Consider the following 21043-nt stretch of genomic DNA (forward strand, 5'->3'; position numbering starts at 1 on the left):
AGTTGTTTTTACTTCGTTATTTATTCATTTTTATTTTTTACTTTTATTTCTATTTCTTATTACCATATTGCGTAAATTTTTTTATTGTCTCCTTATCCGATTTAACAATTTAATGAATGCATTTAATTCCTGTTTATTAATGTTCCTTTGCATTTGCATCTGAACACTCTGCTTTTATTTCATCTGACAAAGCACTTTGTAAACTGTGTTTTTAAAGGTTCTATATAAATTAAGCTATTATTATTATTATTATTACCCTCTCTGATGCTGAATTTGTATTCATACTCCATGGCTGATACCATAATGCATATTTCCATGTGCTTCTTTCATTGTCTTCTCACATAACAATCAGTACGATATCAGTATGTACTTTTTTTTTTTTTTTTTTAATTTGTTTTTATTTTACTATGGCAGCAGAGACCTCACCATTACATGCATCGCATATTCTAATAGAATAATAACAAATACACACACAAGTTGTAGTTCCATATAAAAAAACAAACACTTTATTTATGTTCACTTTAGAATGAAATAATTACAATTCAGGAATAAGTGCATATTCACGTATAAAGTGGCAAAACCATGTACTGATATGATAAATTATAGGTGACTATGTGTTATACTGCAATAAGCACTTATCTCTGTACATGTACCTGTGTAAAATCTAAAAAAGTAGGCTCACGAGTTGCTACAACAACAGTATATTCCTTTAAAACTAGGAAAGACATATATATTTTTACACGTAATGCTCTTGCAAGACTACAAGACTTTAAAGCTATGAGCAGATTTATAGATGCTGTGTGAACTCCTAAAAGCCCATGTAAAACCACCAGGTATTATTTAACTGAAAAAATAAAAGAAAATCCGGTATTTCCCGCTAATTTCCGCAACGTAACAAAACAAATTAAAACAATTATTTCCCTCAATGACACAGTGTTCCAGAGGCGATACCACAATGACTACGTATTCAAATCATTTTGGGAATAGTTCTATTAGTATATGCTCACAAAATTCACTCTTTTCCTACACTAGCCGCCAGCAGAGCGCAAAAACTCAATTCAATAACTTTTAATACAATTTTTGTTCACCCTTCAAGCCAGAGCGGACACTCCGCTCCCTGTTAGACAATTGACCTTGCAACTGTTTGTCTAAAAATATTTGCTTCTTTGTAGAATTCCATCAGTTCCAAACATGAACATGCTGTATTACCTGAACACAAGGTGCAATATGTACAGTATGTATGTATGTATGTACTGTATGTATGTATGTATGTATGTATGTATGCATGTATGTATGTACAGTATGTATGTACAGTATGCATGCATGCATGTATGTATGCATGCATGCATTTATGTATGTATGTATGTATGTATGTATGTATGTATGTATGTATGTATGTATGCATGTATGTATGTGTGTATGTATTTATGTGTGTATTTGTACCCTTTTCATGTGATAATTATTCATAGAGCAGACCCAATCATTTATTTCTTGTTTTCATCTGTTCAAAGCTAAAATCGGAACTGTACAGACGTTAAAATAGCATATTCAAAAATACTCAGCAGATTTCCCCCCTTCCAAACCACACACATACATTGTGAGTTTGTAAAATTGGATCGTGTTGTTGGCGTTGCGTTTCTCATTCCTCCTCTCGCTTTAGGAAGAGTCGTCAGGTCCAAAGAAATGCCCTCGCCCGACGGTATTTATTTATTTTTTTTGTCATCGATTCGATGTCAATGAGTCGGGGGGGTCTGGGGATTCAAATCTAAGTTGATCAATCGTGGGTCTTGGCTTTTTAAACATTTATCAAAATCTCTTGATACTGAACCATAAATACTGTTCATTCACTAGTTTGAGATCAGTCTATGCAGCGCATGCATATTTCTCCGCCGCTTTCTTTGAAAGACAGGCTTTTACCTCCACTAAATAGGGGACTTTGGTTATTTCATCGTTGTTAGTACACCGTTACATCGAGATCACACCATTTTGTTTGTGTTGTTGGGACAAATTATTTACTAATTGTCCTTTTCCGACAGGGGTTACAGCCTTTGGATTTAAAAATATCTTGTAGAGCAATTCTCAAGTCCACTCAATCTGTAGTCCACATGTTGTAGTCTTAAGTCTCATTTCATCGAGCTTTTCAACAGAAACCAAAAAGTCTGACAGATACTGAGGAGTTTGGGGGGAATGTTGCGAGCATCGTGTGACGAAGTAGGCCAGCGTGCGGATGACATGGAAAGCCCGGCGGCGCGTCTTCGAGCTGCGACCCCGCGTAGCCCTTCACGGTACCGCGAGCCATCCCTTCCCGTGGACCTTGATGCCCTTTATTTTTATTCTTTTATTTCAAAGCCGGGGAATTCCTCCATTTCCTGTGTCTATACGCCTGTCCCCTCCACAGTGATAGGCGACCAGGCGTCCTTTTTTCGAGGCGGCCTCAGTCCGGGCCGAGGTACTCCACGTTCTCCGCCGCCGGAATGTGCCCGTTGGCGTGGGTCTTGAAGGTGGGCGTGAAGTCCTGCTGGTAGTCCGGGTTGTCCATGCTGTTCTGCGGGTGGTACTTCTGCGGGCCGTTGGGGACGGCGCCGTTGGGGGTCGGGGGGAGCAGGGGGAGCGGCTGGGCCACCTCGTTGAGGTACTCGGGCCCGGCGGCCCCGTTCTTGAAGTAGTTCAGGTACTCCATCTCCGTGTCGTCCGACGAAATGGTGGGGAGGATGCTGCGCGGCGGGCCAGGGTGCTGGTAGTTGGGGTTCATCACGTCCGAGACGCCCTTCTGGTTCATGTAGTCTGTACGTAAGAAAACAAATATTTAGAAAAAAATGACAGAGGTTAAGTGTGGAAGTAAAACATTTCCTCATATTGCCGATGAGGACATTTTCATTTTAAGGTCACCCATTGGGTTGTATGGCTTGATGACCACTAGATGTCACTATTCTTCTTCTTCAAAAAAAGGGAGGGGGAGGCAAACACGACTGGGGACAAATTTGCATTTCTTAAATCCTCTGACTGAATTGAGGAGATCCATCAATTTTGAAGCAAACTTGCCCGGAGCTGGCTGGAACGCCTCATCTGAGAATTTGTCCGTGGGGTCAGGGATGTAACGCAGAACGATGCTCCCCTCTCTGCCCGAGAAGCCGTTCTGGAAGGGAAGAGACGCTATTATAGCCAGGGGAACCCCTGCCCGGACGGCAAGACTTTGAATACGTTTCATTGTTTTGTTTTTCTTTTGTTCTTTTTTTTTTTCCCAGTTTTTTTTTTTTTTTTATATTCTTACCCCCAAGCCATTTCTGCTGTGACACCTTCCCATGCTGCTGCTCAGGCTCTGCAACACATATCAGAAACATTCATTTACCACGGAGCCTAACAATCTCCACAACCAAGAGAATAACACGATAAAAAGCTTTTAAAACCTAACGAACACGATTTCGTTTGTTTTCTGTACCCTTATTTGACTTCTCTTTTTAGTTTGGCTATGTCATTTTGTGTTCTGTGCATATGCATTTTTAGTCAATTTGAAAGGGGTGGAGAGGGGGATTTTCCCTTGGTATTGCAACCGTGCTGTGCTTTTAATTGGGCCCCGAGATAAAAAAGCTGTCCAGCTGAACTGCACCTCAAGGAAATAAATATATTGAGGAGTTTCACATTTGCAACACCCAGAAAATCTTCAGGAAAGAATTTTCTCTGATCCCTCCGGCTCAACATGATTACAGACATGGATAAACAACACGCCGTGCGCATATGGAATAAAACAAGAAAAAATAAAAAAATTAAAATTTAAATAAAGAGTGACAGCTGTTCAGCTTCAACTGCTTGAAAGTTCTCCTCGGGACAGTTTTAACAGGTCTGTCTGCCTGCTAAGACCATCAAACCCGAAACCACCGTATGGGTTGACCAGGCACGGATCCCAGAACCCAGATAGTGGATCCAGCCCCCGCCATACATACACACACACACACACACACACACACACACACACACGTGCGCGCGCACACACACACACGCGCCTCGCACACACACACACACACGCGCCTCGCACACACGCACACACGCACACACACACACACACACACACACACACACACAACTGAATCCGAGGACTCGGAGCAAATTACTTCTCCTCACTTTGCTCCCTCCATTAATCAAAGGGCACCGGGGGGGAGGACATGTGGGAGCGATGGGAAAAGAAAGATGGAGGGCGAGAGATTGGATCGAATGAGGAAGAGGCGTGGGGTGGGGGGCGGGCGGTCACCACAGTGACAGTTTAAAAGAACGGGTTTGACCGGGGTCGGTCGGTCCGGTCGGTTCAGGCCGGGGCACGACGGACCACGGGGGGGATTCAAGCGAAGGCAATGAGATTCACTCCCCTCAACGCGCGGCAATTTAATTCCGCCGCCGCCAGCGAGGAGAGCTGTTAGCCACTGAGCGCCGAGTCCAAGAGAGGGAAACCTAATTACTCGTAGCAAGCAAGCAAAACACGTCTCAGGTCTGAGATCCATCTGTGTTCGCGATTAAATAAATGAATGAGGCTGTGCCTTTCCCAAAAACAGCCCCCCACCCCAAAAAAATGGCATGCAAATTAAACCCTCATTACAAAATACGGCGTCTAATCATCGCGCCTATGAGGGAGAGCATTGTTTCAGGGATTGCTCCAGTGGGCATTTCATACTGCTCGGAGGAAACAGTTGGGAATTACTAACCCCCTTGTTTGGAGGGACACTAGGGATAGTCTGGAGGGAGGCAGAGACAGAAACGCTGAATCATGATACGTACAGTGTTAATCGATAAGACTTTAATTTGACAGACTATAGTTGATCCTCGATGCAGCCATTCCGTGCGCGCTCCTCCTGTAAAAGGTACTTCTGTTTAAGTGGACCTACAGTACGTAGTTAACGGCTGGTGAAGCTCTTTGCTTTAGCCCAGTGTTTTCTCAAATAAAGGCTTGGACCCCAATTCGGGGGCGCAGGCCTGTACGTGATATGCGGCCCCAATGCACATGTGCGCTGCGGTTGAAAAGAGGAATTTGGTACATATTTCCCAGGGCAAAGTGTGATAGGTATCCATTTTCCTTCATCCCTCAAGCTATAAAGATGTAGAATTTTCACACCGCACGGTTGCACTTTCCTTACTGCCTGTCCACGCCGGGTACTGTGCATGATTACGTACAGTACTTGCGCAGCCTTTTTATTTTTTTTGTTTTACTTGGTCCTTCATGCCTTTGTGTCTCGTTTGTCCTACTGTTGTTATTGTTTGTTGTTGTGTCCGGACTTAAATTAAATTTGAATGTTTTTGCTTTTTTCACTTTCAAAATGTCTATTTCTGAACTTGTGCTGGAGGAAATTATGTGACAGCTTTACAAGGACCCATGTAAACAATGAGGAAAAACAGGCCTTGCATATTTGGTCATATCGGCTATAAAGTTTTATGTGTTTCCAAGTCTGCAGATATTCCATCCATAAGTTAAAAAAAAAAAAAAAAAAAAAGGGATAAGTAATGCCAAAAACCCAAAACCCAAATTTGATCTTTTCGGGAACATTCATCAGAACTACCGTGGAGTGCAGCAGTGGGGTGTGGGACGTGCTGGGGCTGCTGAAGAAGCCCTGCTGGGGCATCAGGTACTCGTCGGCGTCCACCGCGTCCTCCATGTCCTCCCCGCTGATCAGGCTGCGGTACAGCTTTGTGTCCGAGGGGCTGGGCAGGTGCATCCTGTCATCGCCCTAGGACGACCAAGACAAAAATAGACACGGCTGAGTCCAAAAAGAGATGTTTTTATACTTTTTTTTTTATTATTATTATTTTTTTTTAGGTCTGCGGCGAGAAGGACAAAGCGGTACCTGAATCACCAGGTAACGGGGAGGATCTCGTGCCATCTTGGTAAACTCGGACATCAGCTCCCGGAAGCGAGGTCGGCTTTCCGCGTCGATCATCCAGCCTAAAAACAGAACGGCAAGTTCAGGAGATGCAACCGTGAAGAAATCCCTTTCTGTGGGAAGTGGGAAAACAAATGTGGTTCTTTTGGAACAGAAGGAGCTGTCAAACCATCCAATTTTAGGTTCTGGGCTGGAGTGGTCAAACGGAGACTTCATGTGGGCTGGGTTACTTTTTGTTAAACCGTGATTGGAGGTCACGCCCACTCAAATTTGGAACTTGGAATCAAGTTCTCCAGTGCCGCTTTACAATACACGCCTCACATTCACCCATTCACATATCGATGACAGCGACAACCATGCAAGGTGCCACCAGCTCATCGAAGGCACTTCAGGGTTCAGTGTCTTGCTCAAGGAAACTCCGACGTGCTGCCAGGAGGAACGGGGGATCGAACCAGGAACCCTCTGATTACTGCGCGACCCGCTATACCTCCTGCGCCTCCGTCGCCCATATATATAACTATACAGTGTTTCATTTTAGGAATTGTGTCAACTCAACAATTAATCCTAGACAGACAACTCCTAGATTTAATTGAAAATTATCTTTATTTAGCGTTTGATTTTGGCCGTCTGGGTGTACAAAAAAAAAAAAGAACACAGGCACGCTTAATGAGCGAGAAATATTGGAGTGGTGAGCTTGAATCCCCCCGTCGGACAGAAGAGTAGAGCCCAACAGGTGGATACAGGGGAGGTGGAGGAAGCGGGAGCGCGGCAACGCAGCAGCAAACAGCCAGCAAATCAGGCGGGGCAGGAGTGATTGGCTGCTTAAATAGGCCGGCCAAATAAGGGCGTGGAAGTGTGCGGCGTCCTCGAGTTGTCCGAAAGAACTAGCCCCGCAAGCGCTGCCTCATTAATCGCGCGTTATTAAAGCTATCTTCTTAAAATGACCTTTTTTTGGCCCCCAGATTATCCCGTGGGCCGAATCCGCACGCCCCGGGGCCATATCTTTGACGCCCCCCCGCTAGAGAACCTACCGCCATCCCCACTCACATTTCACCATGATCATGTAGACGTCGATGGTGCAGATGGGCGGCTGGGGGAGCCGCTCCCCTTTCTCCAGGATCCCCGCAATATCGCTGGCCGGAATACCGTCGTAAGGCTTGGTCCCGAACGTCATCAGCTCCCAAACCGTCACGCCTAAAAGAAAAAGCAGGAGGGGCGGCGCGGCGCATGAGAACTTTGTCCCCACTCAGCAAAAAAAAACAAAAAAAACAAAACTGCACAGAGTTCCCAACAGGATGTGAACGTCCATAATATCGCACAGCATCAGCGGAGCTCCGTTGCCGAATTGGCACTGGCTGCGGCAGTGGGAGTAAAGCAGGATGCATCTCCGCGCTGGACCCATTAAAGATGGACGAGGAGGAAAAAAAAAAAAAAAAAAAAAAAGAACACAGAGGCCTGTCCCTCCTGCCAGGGCCGGCTGATGGTTTTGCCTTATTGAGCGGAAGGTATGATAAAACCCATGGGAAAAGACTTGGAGGCCGTCCAAGAGTGCTTGTGTTTTCGCTGTGTGTGTGTGTGTGTGTGTGTATGTGTGTGTGTGTGTGTGTGCATTTGTTCCCCAACTTGACGAGTGTTCCTGGAGAAAGCAAGGTTTTATTCATTTTTCTGACATAATACCGTCCATCTGAGACTTGTTGGTGCGTGGGTTTTTTTTTTTTAGTTGATCCTCCTGATGTGTTTTCAATTTTGATGACCGTAGTATTGCGGGGTCCAAAAACAATATATATATTTTTTTATCCTAAGTTACAAAATGTTATTGTCATCATTTTATTTTACTTCAAGCTGTTAAAATCCTCAAACGATCGCACAGCTTCTCTCTGGTGCAAATGCCAATGCTCACATGAGCTCCCGAGTGCAATCCGGGACATTATACAGTATATAAGGCAAACTTTCACCCCAAAGGGCACAGGACTCACCGTAGCTCCATACATCACTCTGGTGTGTATACGTCCTGTTCAGGATGGATTCGAGCGCCATCCATTTTATTGGCACCTGCGGAGGAGTAAAACATTTATCACACTGAGAACCACCCTTGGCCCCTTTTCTTTTTTCTTTTTTTATTTTTTAGAAAAAAAAAAAAAAAAAAAAAAAAAAGGAAAAGTCACTCATGTTCAGCCCGAGATCACTGTAACAGATAATGAAAAAGTGTCTGACGGAGCGGAGAGGAATCTGGTTTGAACTGACTTGTCTTTCAAATCCATCGATAAAACACATCAGCGAGCGAGTGCAGATGAAATTCGAGAGCAGAAGCCAGAAACGCAGAGATGCTAATTTAAAGAGATATGGGTCTTTAAAAAAAAAAAAAGTATCCACATCAGTCGCACAACTGAGAGTTTTGTAATTTCTCTGCATTTACCCATCCTAGTATCTGAGAGCAGTGGGCTGCCATATAGAGGCGCCTGGGGAGCAGTTAGGGGGTTAAGTGTCTTGCTCAAGGAAACATCAGCACAGGAGGAGCCTGGGATCGAACCGACAACCTTCCGCTTACTAGATGCTCTACCTCCTGAGCTACTGTCCCCACATAATGTTCCCATTTCATTGGGGGGGGGGGGGGGGGGAGGGGGGAGTTGTGCCATATTTTATACTTTATTTAGCTGGCATTATATAAGAGAAAGACACTCAATGTATTTGCGTTATGCATGTGCTCCTCTACACAGTGTGTTGTTTCCATTGTTGGTGGTGGAGTCTGCCTTTCCCGGCATTAATGCACTGATCATGCACACAAAAAGAAAAAAAACCCCAAAGAAAATGAATTGATCAGAAGAAGGCATACTTTAAAGAAAAGAGACTGACCGTCTTAGAGCGAATACGAGTGTAAATGTGGATGTTGAAAAAAAAAAAAAAAAAAAAAAAAAAAGTGCAGTTTAGAATGAAATTCTAGGACTGAAAATCCACCCAACACGGGCAATCTTATGGGCGGCCACTTTAAAAGGATACTCTCGTTTTTTGGGGGGGATTCGATTTTCATAGAAGTGATCGTTTATAGCAGTTCTAAATGCAACTGCATTTAAAACGATTTTAACGATTTTAATTTTTTACTCATCGTGAAGACGCAAGATGTATTGCTGAAATACTTTCACTTTTTGAGATAATGGAAGGATAGGGTGACCACAGGTCCCGGTCCCATCGACATCCTGTTATGCACTGCATTTTTTGTGTTTCGTTCAATAAGATAATGTGCGCACGCACGCACACACACACACACACACACACACGCGCGCACACACAGTCAGTCAGTCAGTCAGTGTGTGACAGTCCTGGACAAACTGGGACGTCCGGTTACCGATCCCCTCTGCAGCCACGCACTGAGCTTACACAGTTAGTCATTTTCCACCAGTTTCTCATGCTCACCTTTCCTCCGTCCGCGTGGTACTCCTTTTCGTCTGCGTTGAGGAGCTTAGCGAGCCCAAAGTCGGTGATCTTGATGTGCTGCGGTGTCTTCACCAGCACGTTCCTGGCTGCCAAGTCACGGTGCACCAAGTGGCGCTCCTCCAGATAGTTCATCCCCTGGTGTCAAACACAGCACGGCGGTGTAAATGAATAGATTGGAACTGTGTTTGATGGGAGTATCTGTTTAATTAGGCTGGATTCTGCCACGGTGTCACTTATGAAATGAGTTTAGAATGCAGGCTCAGGCATCAGGGAGCTCTGAAAGCCCTGAATGCCGTCATTCAATATTCGGTGTCCTTTATAAGGACCCGCTCGTGATTATAAGCTGGATCCACAGTTTTTCAATGTGTCCATGCAGACTCAAGAGGCAAACGTGGCGGGAAACCAACTCGTCACTTTGCCGAGCGAAAACAAACAAGCCCGACGGATTACCAAGTGAACACGTGTTTCGGAGACGAATTCTCAGTTTTACCTTGGCTATCTGGACACACCAGTTGAGCAGGTGCTGGGAGCCGATGTTGTCCTTGTTCTCCTTCACGTAGTCCAGCAGGCAGCCGTAAGACATCAGCTGGGTGACCAGTTGCACCGTGGAGGTGAGACAGATCCCCAGCAGGCGGCACACGTGGGGGTGCTCCACGCTGGCCATCACGTAGGCCTCCTGCAGAGAGAAACATCAAATCATAGATCAATTATTTAAAAATGAATACATAAATAAATAATAATAATGATAACAAAACAACAACAACAACAACAATAATAATAATAATAATAATAATAATAATAATAATTCCAGTGTCCACTGAGTGCTTTAAAAATTAGTGGCTACCATAATGTATTTGGTGGAGCAAGACCCCATAGCGAGTGAGGAGAGATTACCCAGTGAGGGCTAGACGCCATTTAGACGGCTTGTGTTGTTTCATTTTTGTTGTTTGGACCCGTAGCCTAAGCTACAGCACTCATTTACCCTGGGAATCAGTGGAATACTTTCTGTGCATGTAATTAAATGTGAATTTAAGGGTTTCTATCGTTGCCCAAGCTACCAAAATGTTAATAAACCATCAAGAATTGTGGTTGAATTGTGTTCAAAGGACATCTAAATCAGGCTGTAGGTTCAATCCTAGACCAGAAGAACATTTTTCCCCCCGATCAAAAAAAGCTCAGTGAGAGATGGCCCTGGAGGATCTGCATTGGACCCGCTGCCTCAGCATGACTCTAAATTCCCTACTGGTTGTTGGCTCACTCTTCTGTGGATGACTCTTTAATTTGACCTCCTACGGAGGAGAGAGTGGAAATAACTCCCCAACAATCCTTCAAGACTAATCTGGCCTTACAGTGTAGAGATCTGTTACACAAATTGCAACTTAATTGTTATAAAACCCTAATTATCATCACCGAGCTGAAAAGTCCAATTTAAACCTTCAAATTAAGCCTCGGTGAAGTCGTGGGTTGCACCACAGCCACCAGATGTGGAATGACGAGGCAACATAGCCACGAAACCTTTTTTATCCCGGCAGCACTTTCAAGTCCTCATACACGCTGGATTTTCGCCGAATGCCGTGTTTAATTTACATTTTGCATTTTGTCATTTAGCAGACGCTTTTATCCAAAGCGACTTACAAGGGAGAATAACATTCAAGCTACATTGCGACAGAGACATTAGTGTATCAATGTTTTTATTGCACGGTAACGGCACAGCATTCCTTTCCAGAGCACCTCAGCGTTGGGTTTCAAACTCCCACGACCAAACCCTTCTGGAAATAGATCCCAATTCCTGCAGCTCCACAAGGAACGTGACCCCAAACCTTCCCCATATTGTGGAAGTGATGCTTGTACGTGCTACAAATTAGAAGCACACGTTACACCGAGGTTGACGTCCCGGCTGGGAATATTTTGTCTCTTACTGCACGGGTCGTTCCAAGCTAGAGTCAATCACTCTCAGGTCTTTCTCGGGTCTTTCCACCTGCGGCGATTTGCCAGAGTCGCTAATGCGGCCTGAGCTGCACGTGAGGAAACGGAAACCTGGGAGGAGATTCAAACCCACGTTTTCCGAATGACAAAGTCAACGTCGGCCTATTTTTTTAAATGTGACCCTGTCTTAAAAGGCGTCGAATGATGAAAGAGTAAACACTTAACGGCGCGGCGAAAAAGCTTGTGTAAAGCTGACCAAACCCTCATTTGTAGAACAATACACCTACATCCAGGATCTCCTTGTTGGCTTTGGGCGATGTCGCTTCTCTCAAAACCTTGATGGCCACAGGAATCTTCACGTCCTCTCCCTCCGGAACCCACAGGCCCTGCGTGCACAGACACACGGCCGTTACTCTCGACAGAAATAAAAACCTAATTTGATTGCCGAACACATTTTTGGAGGGGGAGAGCTTGGATACAGTGATGCATGACCTGGCGTGTAAGAAATGTGACCGTTAATCGGGAAAAAATTGACAGCAGATGTAGATGAGGGGTCGCGCCGCCGGGTGTTGGTTCAGTCTAAATGCACGGCAACGTCCGCTCCGCTCCACGACAGCTCAGTAATAAAGCAATAAAAAAATAAAAAAATACTAATAATCGGAAGGCAGAATTTTACAACCTTTAGACACACCTTATAAACCGTGCCGAAAGCTCCCGATCCCAACACCTTGATCTTCTTAAACTCGGTTTCTTTCAGGATCCGCAGCAGAGCCTGGTTGGGCGCCTCGCCGCTGGGGGTCAAAGGTTCAACCAACTGGGATAAAAAAAAAGAAAAAGAATAATAAAAATCACTCCCATATAAGTATCTTAGTCATCTCCCCATGCGGAACAAATCATTTAGGTGCACTAAATAGGTGCAATATTAATGGTTTAGAACATCATAACTCTTATTCCCACCCACCTCTCTCTCCTGCAGGATCCTACGCATGGTCCTCTTCCTCTTGATGCGGCGTCGCCGCAGCAACACGAACACGGACACGCCGGCGACGAGGACGGCCAGGAGTCCACCCACCACGCCGGCCGCGATCATGGATAGACCGGTCTGACTGGAGGACACGAAACGAGAGCGGGCGAACGCCGGCTTTCAGTCGAGGGATCAGGGGGGACGCCGACAAACAAACAGTAGATGAGGCCCGATCCGAGCGACTCTGATCTGCCAGCGTTTTCACGCGGCCCAGATCTGTTTGGAAAGGACGGCGGCCAACTGGAAGGGATCGTCACGAAAATAAACCATGTGCAGCATTCTTCCAAAGTCTTAGAGGCTGTCCTCGTATCCCTTTTATCTTATTGTAGTCGCCAAAATGACAGAGCTCAACCATGTTTGGTCTGAAATGAGGGCAAAAGTCTTTCAGAAGCCTTTTTGGGATACTCTACTCTATTTTGTTATAGGAAGGAATTTGTATCACAGGTCATAAATGTGAATTGTAATGGGTGCTGTCGGAGATTCATTTTTTGCCTGTGTGCTTTGTAGAATCACTCATTTACTAAAAAGTGTTGTTTCCCCAAATACTCAGGGAGAAAAAAAGTGATCAATAGGTACAAACAGGTTTTGTTTTTTTTGGCGTAAAAGTAATTATAAGCCATTACTTGAGCTGTTTTCCATACTTGATGTCATATTTTCCTATGACAACAAAAAGCACACATGATATCAGAACAATGCTTTTTCGGTATATTTGAGTAAGAATAGTTTGCTTACATTTTCGCCTGGCAGCCTTCCAGACCAGGGCCCATACATCTGTTAAACAAACAGAGTAAGTAAATGGAATCTGCAGAAAACATCACACAAAAAAATTTATAACAAAATGTAAAAATACGTCCAAAACAGACAGGTGTAGAATTTTAAAATAATCCGGTGAGGGGCGCCAGACTGGATACACCTGAGGTATTACTGTACATTACAAATAGGAATACTAAGGTATTTTTCTTCTGTAGTTTAGGCATGTATGTGACAAATAATCTCTTGAACTTGAACTTGAACTTGAACATGGTGGAACCAGCTATAAGCTGGTTCCAATTTGGAAGGTCACACATAGATCAAGATTAGAGGTGAACATTATGGTCAGCATGGAGAATCCCGTCCTGTCAAACTTTTGTGGCGGACCCTGCCACCAACAATTGAAAACAGCATATCTAGGAGAACATGCGTCACACAAATACAGCAAACGGATTTTGCCGGCTAAATACAGGATAAAATATGAGACAAATATTGGATTAAAATATATATATATATTTAATTTGCGGATTATTAGTTTAATTTCACGCCTGGAGGGATGTCATGAAACACTGTAGAAACAAGCTGCGGTGTAATGCTTAGGCTAATTGTTCACGAGGGGTTCTGTGTACATTCCCAGAGTGAGAGCACAGAGAAGGGCCCTGCATGTGTTTTGACTCAAATTAGGTATGCAACAACCCTCTGGCATAGACTAAATAGTGCTTTCAAAGGGATGAGCAAACTTTCAAATCAATTCCAAAAAAAACAGGCATGATTCACCGCGACACCGGATCTAACGTCACGCAAAACCCCCCGTCGTCAGTTCGGTTTCTGGGTGAAATCAAAGCGCTTTTCAGGAAACACAATATATCTCTGCACGACGCCTTGACCGTGTGCATATTTTGCCAGAGGGGTGAAATCGTGACGGGGTGAGGCGCTGTCGTTGGAACCGGGGCTGAACAATCCACTCACCCCCGCGTGCAGTTTTTGTGGCACAGCTGGCACATGTTCATCCTATCTGCGTATTTCCACACCAGCGTGTCGTCCTTCCCCGGGACACCTTGGGGACAGCGGGACACGCAGAACAGCCCGTCCTGGAAGCTGGCACACTTGGTGCAATTTCCAGGACCCTGGGAGAAGATGCGATAAAAAGTTGAATAAATATATATATACATATATGTATACAGTATATATATATATATAAACTGTATATATACTGTATATATATATGTATATTTATATACAGTATACACTGTATATATACACAGTATATATACATATATATACACACACAGTGTGTATATATATATATATATATATATATATATATATATATATATATATATATATATATATATATATATATATATATATATATATATATATATACACACACACACACACACACACTGTATGGGTGTGTGTCTGAGCAGATCTTTAGAGATTATCAGGCTGAAAGGCTCCTTGTTGGTAAAGACTCAAGTCAGTACCCTGAGCGTTCACTGCGTTCACGCCGCTCCCAGCTCCACAAATATTTGATAACTTACAGGAAATAAATCAAACGACTCTAATGACACAACTGATGTCTGCGTGGAGCGACAAGGCGCACACGTACAGGGGCGCTGCAAGTGGCTGTTCCGTTGAGCGGCTGGCACTCGGCGTTGCACTCCACGCACGTCTGATTGACGAACGCCTCCCGAGGTTCTCTGCCAAGATAACATCAGAGCGAACAGCGTCACTTGCATGCGGGGTGTTTATTTATTATTTCAAACTTTTACGTTGGATGTGAGACACCTGATCCCTAATTCCAAGGCAGAAGTTAAATTGTAAGCATGGCAGCCTTCAATGTTTGACAGAGATGTTCTAAGATAAACAGTTGTGAGCCAGTGTGCCATTCCAGCGAGGGTGTTTGTGTTCTGGAGCTTTACGGGAGGCTGAACCCAAAAAAATAAAAAAAATTAGTACTGACAACAGCTTAGTGCACAGACTTAGGACTCAATAACTAAATAAGAAAAATATAATCTTCTGATCTATTTGCCATCTTGGCCAGGAAGCGGTCTCGGTATGAAAATACTCCTTTTTTAAGGCGTGCATTGGAGATCTGCTGATGGGACTGTTTATCTATGTAAAAATAAGCAAAAGCTGTGTCCCGGGGGAAGTGAAAGGCAGGATTCCTCCCTCACCCCTCCAGGATGTTGCAGGAGTCAACACAGCTCCCATCGCGGCTGAAGTCCCGGCAGGCGAAGCACATGGCGGGCCCCGGGCCCCAGCAGCCCTCCTTGGTGCACTTCCTGTCACATGTGTTGTTCTGCAGAGCTGGAAAGAAAAACAAGCATCCCCTAAAACAGAGATCTGGGCTTTTTTAAAATTTTTATTTGTATTTTTTTTTACAACCCCACCCCAACTTAATGGGCTTATTTTCCATTACAGTTCAATCATTAGGTCTAGACGTGCATCGCATATTACGCGGAAGGTAATAGCTTCATCCCTTACTTCAGAAAAACAGATAGATAGGTGAAAAGATAGATAGCAATAGAGAGATGGAGGGATAGAGAGATGGATGGATGATGGATAGAGATAGAGATAAAGATATGGATAGATGGACAGATGTAAAGATGGATAGAGATAGATAGAGATAGATATGAATAGATAGAGATAGCGATATGGAAAGAGATAGATAGAGATAGATAGAGAAAGAAGTAATAGAATAAAAATATAATAATAATAAAACTAAAATGGTCTATATACAATATCCAATAAACCAATAAATAAACAACGACAAGAAAAATAACCCTAAAAGAAACAATAAACAAATAAAAAATAAAAAAACGGCATTACACAATAAACCTAAAAATGAACAAGAAACATAAAAATGTACGATAATCAAAACAATTTTTTTTAAAGAGAAAAGAAAAAACCTCCACAAACGTACCGCAGGAGGCACCATCTGCGTTATCCTCTATTTTCACCGTCTGGCTCTCGGACTTGAACATGCCCTTCCAGTGGCGTCTCCGGGTGAAGCACAGCGCCGGGTTCATGGTGATGAAGACGTCGCCGTCACTGATCTCCTTCAGCGAGCGCAGGCCCAGGTGGTTGATGCCCAGTTTGACCACGGCCAGCGTGTGTCTGCCGCTGAAATAATTTGAGATACGAGGGAGCGCGTGCGTGAGGGAGAGCGATGGACGGTGTGAAACATTGTGTAAAACGCGACTCTTATGACACGGTTCTTCTTTAGCCTACTTTTTCATCCGCCCTCTGATGATCTCCAGGTTCTCGAAGGGACTGAGTGAAGTCATGTGCTCTGGCCACGTGTCAATCCATAAATATCCTAAATAGTCAAGCCATGAAAAAAATAAAAATAAAAATGAAAAATAAAAGTAATTGTGAGTGGAGACAAAGGACACAGTATTTGGGATTTTGCAGGTTATTGCGCAATCCCACCTGTAATTTCTTTAACCGTCTTAAAAACGTCCAGCTGGGCGGGGTCCATCTTTGGTGTTTTGGTGTAATCGTCCCTACAAAAATAAAAATGCGCCGAGTTCTTTTACGAATTCTTCGTCAGTTGAGGTGCGTTCAAGGTTTCGCGTTGGTAGTTTCGTTTTATTTGTGCGCCGCACTTCAACTCACCCATGGATAGAAGGGCGGATGATGACGATGTTGCCGTTGATCTTGGTGCAATTTTTAAACGAGTCGATGTTGGAGGCGTTGATGGACAGGATGTTGGTCAGGTTTCCCATTCCCAGGCCGTTGCAAACTGGAATAGCAACACACCGAACGTTTCTCAACGCTTATCTTTATGGAGAACGGTGCCCCATGTGCGCGTGGGAGCGCACAGGTGCGGTTGGCAGATAACAGCTGCACACAGACACCCACGCACACTACACAGTATATACAACAGGAAGGGCTCGCGCGCGCCACGGGAAGCGCTGTCCCCGGGTCAGCTTGGTATTTTTTTGGCGAAATTGCCGTTAACCCTTTTTTTTTTTTTTTTTTTTTTACCTTTCGGGCACAGTCCATCACACTTGGTGCACTTGCGGACCCCGCCCTCCTCCACCTCGTACGTGTTGCCGCTGCAGCTTCGGACGCAGGCCCCGTGGTCCGTCACCACGTAGTTATCTGCAACGGATACCCGTAGAATACAGTGAGAGATGTTGGCTTATCACCCGCGTTTTCTTTGACGTCCACTGGATCCACGTCGGCCCGCAAATATAGTTCCAAATGTGGGGACTGCTCTCAGGTTTTATTTTTGATACGGGGCTGCAGGTCAGACACAGGGCATGTGGTCCTAGGAATGTCTAAGTTAAAGAGAGAAAGCCCAGTTGTTGCATTAACACGCCCCGAAACTCAATCATTTTCTTTCCTCGTTTATACGGTTTATGATTAATCCCGAGTAGAGGCTGAATATCTAACAGGCCGGAGAGGGCGACCCGGGCTATGCCACGTTGATGCAGGATGATTTTAGCGAGAGCATATTGTTTCATGTACAGTAAACGTACGTACCGTAGCACATTCATGCACATAGGTTTATTTTTCTATTGTTCATTGTAAATTTTTTGGTTGGTCCATCTATTTATCTATCTATATAGCCTCTATCGATCAATATATCTATCTATCTGTCTGTCTGTCTGTCTGTCTGACTGTCTATCTATCATCCATCTATCTACCTATCCATCTATCTATTTATCTATCTATATACCCTCTATCAATCAGTCTTTCTATCTATCCATCTACCTAGTTACCCTCTATCGATCAATCTATCTGTCTGTCTGGCTGTCTGTCTGTCTGTCTATCTATCCATCTATCTATTTATCTATCTATATAGCCTCTATCATCAATCTATCTATCTGTCTGTCTATCTGTCTGTCTTTCTGTCTATCTATCCATCTATCTACCTATCCATCTATCTATTTATCTATTTATATACCCTCTATCAATCAATCTATCTATCCATCTATCTATCTACCTATCCATCTATCTATTTATCTATCTATATACCCTCTATCGATCAATTTATCTACCTGTCTGTCTGTCTGTCTGTCTGTCTGTCTGTCTGTCTGTCTGTCTATCCATCTATCTACCTATGCATCTATCTATTTATCCATCTATATACACTCTATCAATCAATCCATCTATCCATCTATCCATCTTTAGTTTGAATTAAGAAAAACACACATATTTTGGCAGAAAGCTTTATAAACCCTCTCGTCTTACATGGGCAGGTCTTGACGCAGGTGGCTCCAAAGTTGTACTTCCCGTCGGGGTTGGGCACCAGCTGGTGCAGGTTGGGGTCGTAGCGCATGAGGCCCGGGCAGGAGTCCTTGCAGGTCCCGTCGTCCTGGAAGTCTCGGCAAGCCTGCCGGAAAAAAAACAACCCCACAAAGAGCCATGCAGTACTCCGGGATCATAACACAGCCCTGCGCTAATGATAACACGGCATTCCTCCGTCGTGCACGCAGCTTGACGCTCACAGCTGGACACGGAGCGAGAGCCGGGTCCAGGCGCTGTCCAAGAAAAAGTTTTAATCGCAAGCGCGATGCCTCGTCCGAGCCAAGAGCGTCAACGACATGTGTTTGTGATCCCAAGACAGATGCTCGTCAGTGTCAGGCTTCTCATGAGGATGTCATGGGACGCTATAAATGTGTTAAATGGGCTTGTTTTCCCCACACAGTACATCCTTGTATTGTGTGTACCCCAAGTTTTCCATCCTGAGTTGCCAGAGTCATTGGTTTGATGTAAAGTCTGAGTCATAATTCATTGACGTGCTACCAGCAGGAAGTAATCTGATTGGCAAAAAAAACAAAAACCAAAAAGCTTTTGTTTGTTTTAAAGAAATCCAGTTACAACTGAAGCCAGCCCCGCCGGACAGGAATTCAGTGGCGCTGCTGTGTCTACTTTCTGTCCCGTCCCAGTCCTCTCACCAGACACTCGGTGGGCCGGGGTCCCGTGCAACCGGCGGCGCAGTGCTCGTTGCAGCAGTCGCTTGGGGACGGCCCCTTGCATCTCTTGGAGCACTGGTGGGCGCAGGTCAGCTTGGTCACTGGAGAGGGAAACAGTCACATTTTTCGATTTTTCACATGAAAATATCTGATAAACAAAACAAAACAAAAAAAGGAACACGTACAGGTCTGACAGTTCTGCGGTCCAGGTGCCCAGCATGAGCCGTTGAAACAGCTTGGGTGACACTTTTTACCTGCATAAAAACAACAGAAATGCACTTAACAGCCGGGAAAAAGCGGTAATGTTGTGTGATTACAGTGATACAATGAAATAACTCAGATTCAGGACAGATTCACGGATTGAGAACTCCTTACAGAGCGGGTTGGAGCTGGGCACTTGGAGCTCCAGTTTGGGTTTGCGGTTGATGTTCACAATGTCCTCCCACTGGATGGTCTCCACGTTGCACAGCTGATTGCCAGAGAACTTCACCCCACCGTTGAGGATTTCTGTACATAATAAATGACAAAAAATTATATTCTCCCCAATTATCGTCTTAACAGTGACCGCCAAGAGAGTCTTTACTGTATACATAAATCTGGAGATTCCAGAGGTCACTGACCGGTCAGGCTGGTCAGGGGTAGCTCGGTGGTGCCTACACCCATAGACTTGTTGTAGTTGCTCAGCACAGACAGGGCAAAGTCTCCGTAGAGGGTGTGGCCCCGAATGATGCGCAGGTTGTCCAGGGGAATCCTGGGAGCCCTGTTGAGGGCGATCAGCACGTAGCCGCCCACCTCCTGTATAGACTGTTGGGGGAGGAGAGGGACAGCAATTATGGTCTTTTTTTATTGGAATTTACAGCCCATTTATGCCAGTTAAACACATGTCGAAACTAGGGATGTTACAAGGTGCCCACTAAACGGCCGATGTCTCCGTGTTCTCTGTGTCAACTATAAAATCGATAATCTTTTTTTTTGTAAATGGCCTTTTCAAAACGTTCTAAAAACTCTACTGTTTTTTTAGAACTAGCCGCCTCCGCAGTGCAGGAGATTTCGCTTTCTCACTCTGTGTGCTTGAAAATGGCAATGATTGGAATGATTGAATGAAATTTGCATATCCGGATGCCATGGTGAAACTTTTCTCCAAGCCAAGGAAGATAACGTGCAGCAATGAATCATGCACACGGTCTTCATGCTGTGCTAATGTTTTGCAAAGGTCATCGGTTGCACAGCTTATTTTCATGCAATAAAATAAGTCATCTTTGCCCTGTGATCACTTTGTTTTAAGTCTTGAATATACTGAGCGAACGAAAATTAGAACGCAATATAAATTGCAGACCACCTGCTGCGCCATCTGAGCGAAGCCGAGCTCGCCAATATGCCATCGTCCATTTAGGGCTTTTCGGTGCGTACCACCAGAACTGAAAAAAAATCTAGGGGAACCACTGTGTTCGATTCATAAATCTATAGAATTCCGATACCCAGTATCACTATCGGGCCGAAGCAAGGAAAAAATAATCGGAGCAGATTCTGGAAATCCGATCCGATCCTCATAAGACATTTAGGCCAAAAATGTCATGGAAACGCTTTTGTGACATTGTTTTTGTAATTGATGTTGTGACATAACGTAAAGAGAAGTCCACTAGGCGACACGATTACAACAGTAGCCACATGTGGCCTAACGTTACCACGACAACAACAATAAGCACAGCGTATGTGGGGGTTGCCACAACGTCCGCTGTGTGGCAATGCCTCACACTACAGGCAATATTTGTAAAGCGCGTTCACCGGCTGAGGACGACAGCGCGGTTCCCTTTCCCGCGACCACCAAGCTGCCTCCAGTCGGCCTAATCGGCGCTGGTTGGTCCGGCTCGAGGCAGGGAGCGCTCTTAATGTTTGTCTGTCTTGCAGAGGGGATCGGCGCACGGGCCGGTCAGCCCACCAGGGGCCAGGGAGCGGAACGCCATTCCTCCTGCGCCCGAAACCATCCTCAGCATTATTATCATCATTATTATTAGAATTGTTATCGATTATTATTTGTACGTGTGGCCAGCGAGCCGTTCTGTTCAACGCTTAATAAAAACTCTCGCCATGTTGGCGCTCCCTAAACCCTTACC

General features: G+C 44.6%; 1 protein-coding gene across 1 annotated transcript in view; it reads right to left on the reverse strand.

Annotated features, from left to right (window-relative positions):
• Positions 1-483: 483 nt before the first annotated feature.
• Positions 484-21043, reverse strand: part of egfra (epidermal growth factor receptor a (erythroblastic leukemia viral (v-erb-b) oncogene homolog, avian)) — a 42055-nt gene continuing 21495 nt past the window's right edge. The window contains exons 3-28 of the mRNA XM_080011033.1: positions 19550-19733; positions 19305-19436; positions 19115-19183; positions 18912-19030; positions 18205-18346; positions 16993-17109; positions 16621-16747; positions 16435-16508; positions 16234-16321; positions 15926-16125; positions 15177-15309; positions 14609-14699; positions 13966-14123; positions 12979-13017; positions 12184-12328; positions 11914-12036; positions 11510-11608; positions 9787-9972; positions 9276-9431; positions 7841-7916; positions 6912-7058; positions 5829-5926; positions 5544-5711; positions 3272-3319; positions 3043-3136; positions 484-2784 (exon numbers count right to left, since the gene is read on the reverse strand). Of these exons, the coding sequence (XP_079867159.1) occupies positions 2435-2784; positions 3043-3136; positions 3272-3319; positions 5544-5711; positions 5829-5926; positions 6912-7058; positions 7841-7916; positions 9276-9431; positions 9787-9972; positions 11510-11608; positions 11914-12036; positions 12184-12328; positions 12979-13017; positions 13966-14123; positions 14609-14699; positions 15177-15309; positions 15926-16125; positions 16234-16321; positions 16435-16508; positions 16621-16747; positions 16993-17109; positions 18205-18346; positions 18912-19030; positions 19115-19183; positions 19305-19436; positions 19550-19733 (3363 nt within the window). The 3' untranslated portion in view covers positions 484-2434. The remainder of the gene's footprint in view (positions 2785-3042; positions 3137-3271; positions 3320-5543; positions 5712-5828; positions 5927-6911; positions 7059-7840; positions 7917-9275; positions 9432-9786; positions 9973-11509; positions 11609-11913; positions 12037-12183; positions 12329-12978; positions 13018-13965; positions 14124-14608; positions 14700-15176; positions 15310-15925; positions 16126-16233; positions 16322-16434; positions 16509-16620; positions 16748-16992; positions 17110-18204; positions 18347-18911; positions 19031-19114; positions 19184-19304; positions 19437-19549; positions 19734-21043) is intronic.

This window comes from Zeus faber (genome assembly GCF_960531495.2).
Source record: "Zeus faber genome assembly, chromosome: 12".
NCBI lineage: Eukaryota > Metazoa > Chordata > Actinopteri > Zeiformes > Zeidae > Zeus > Zeus faber.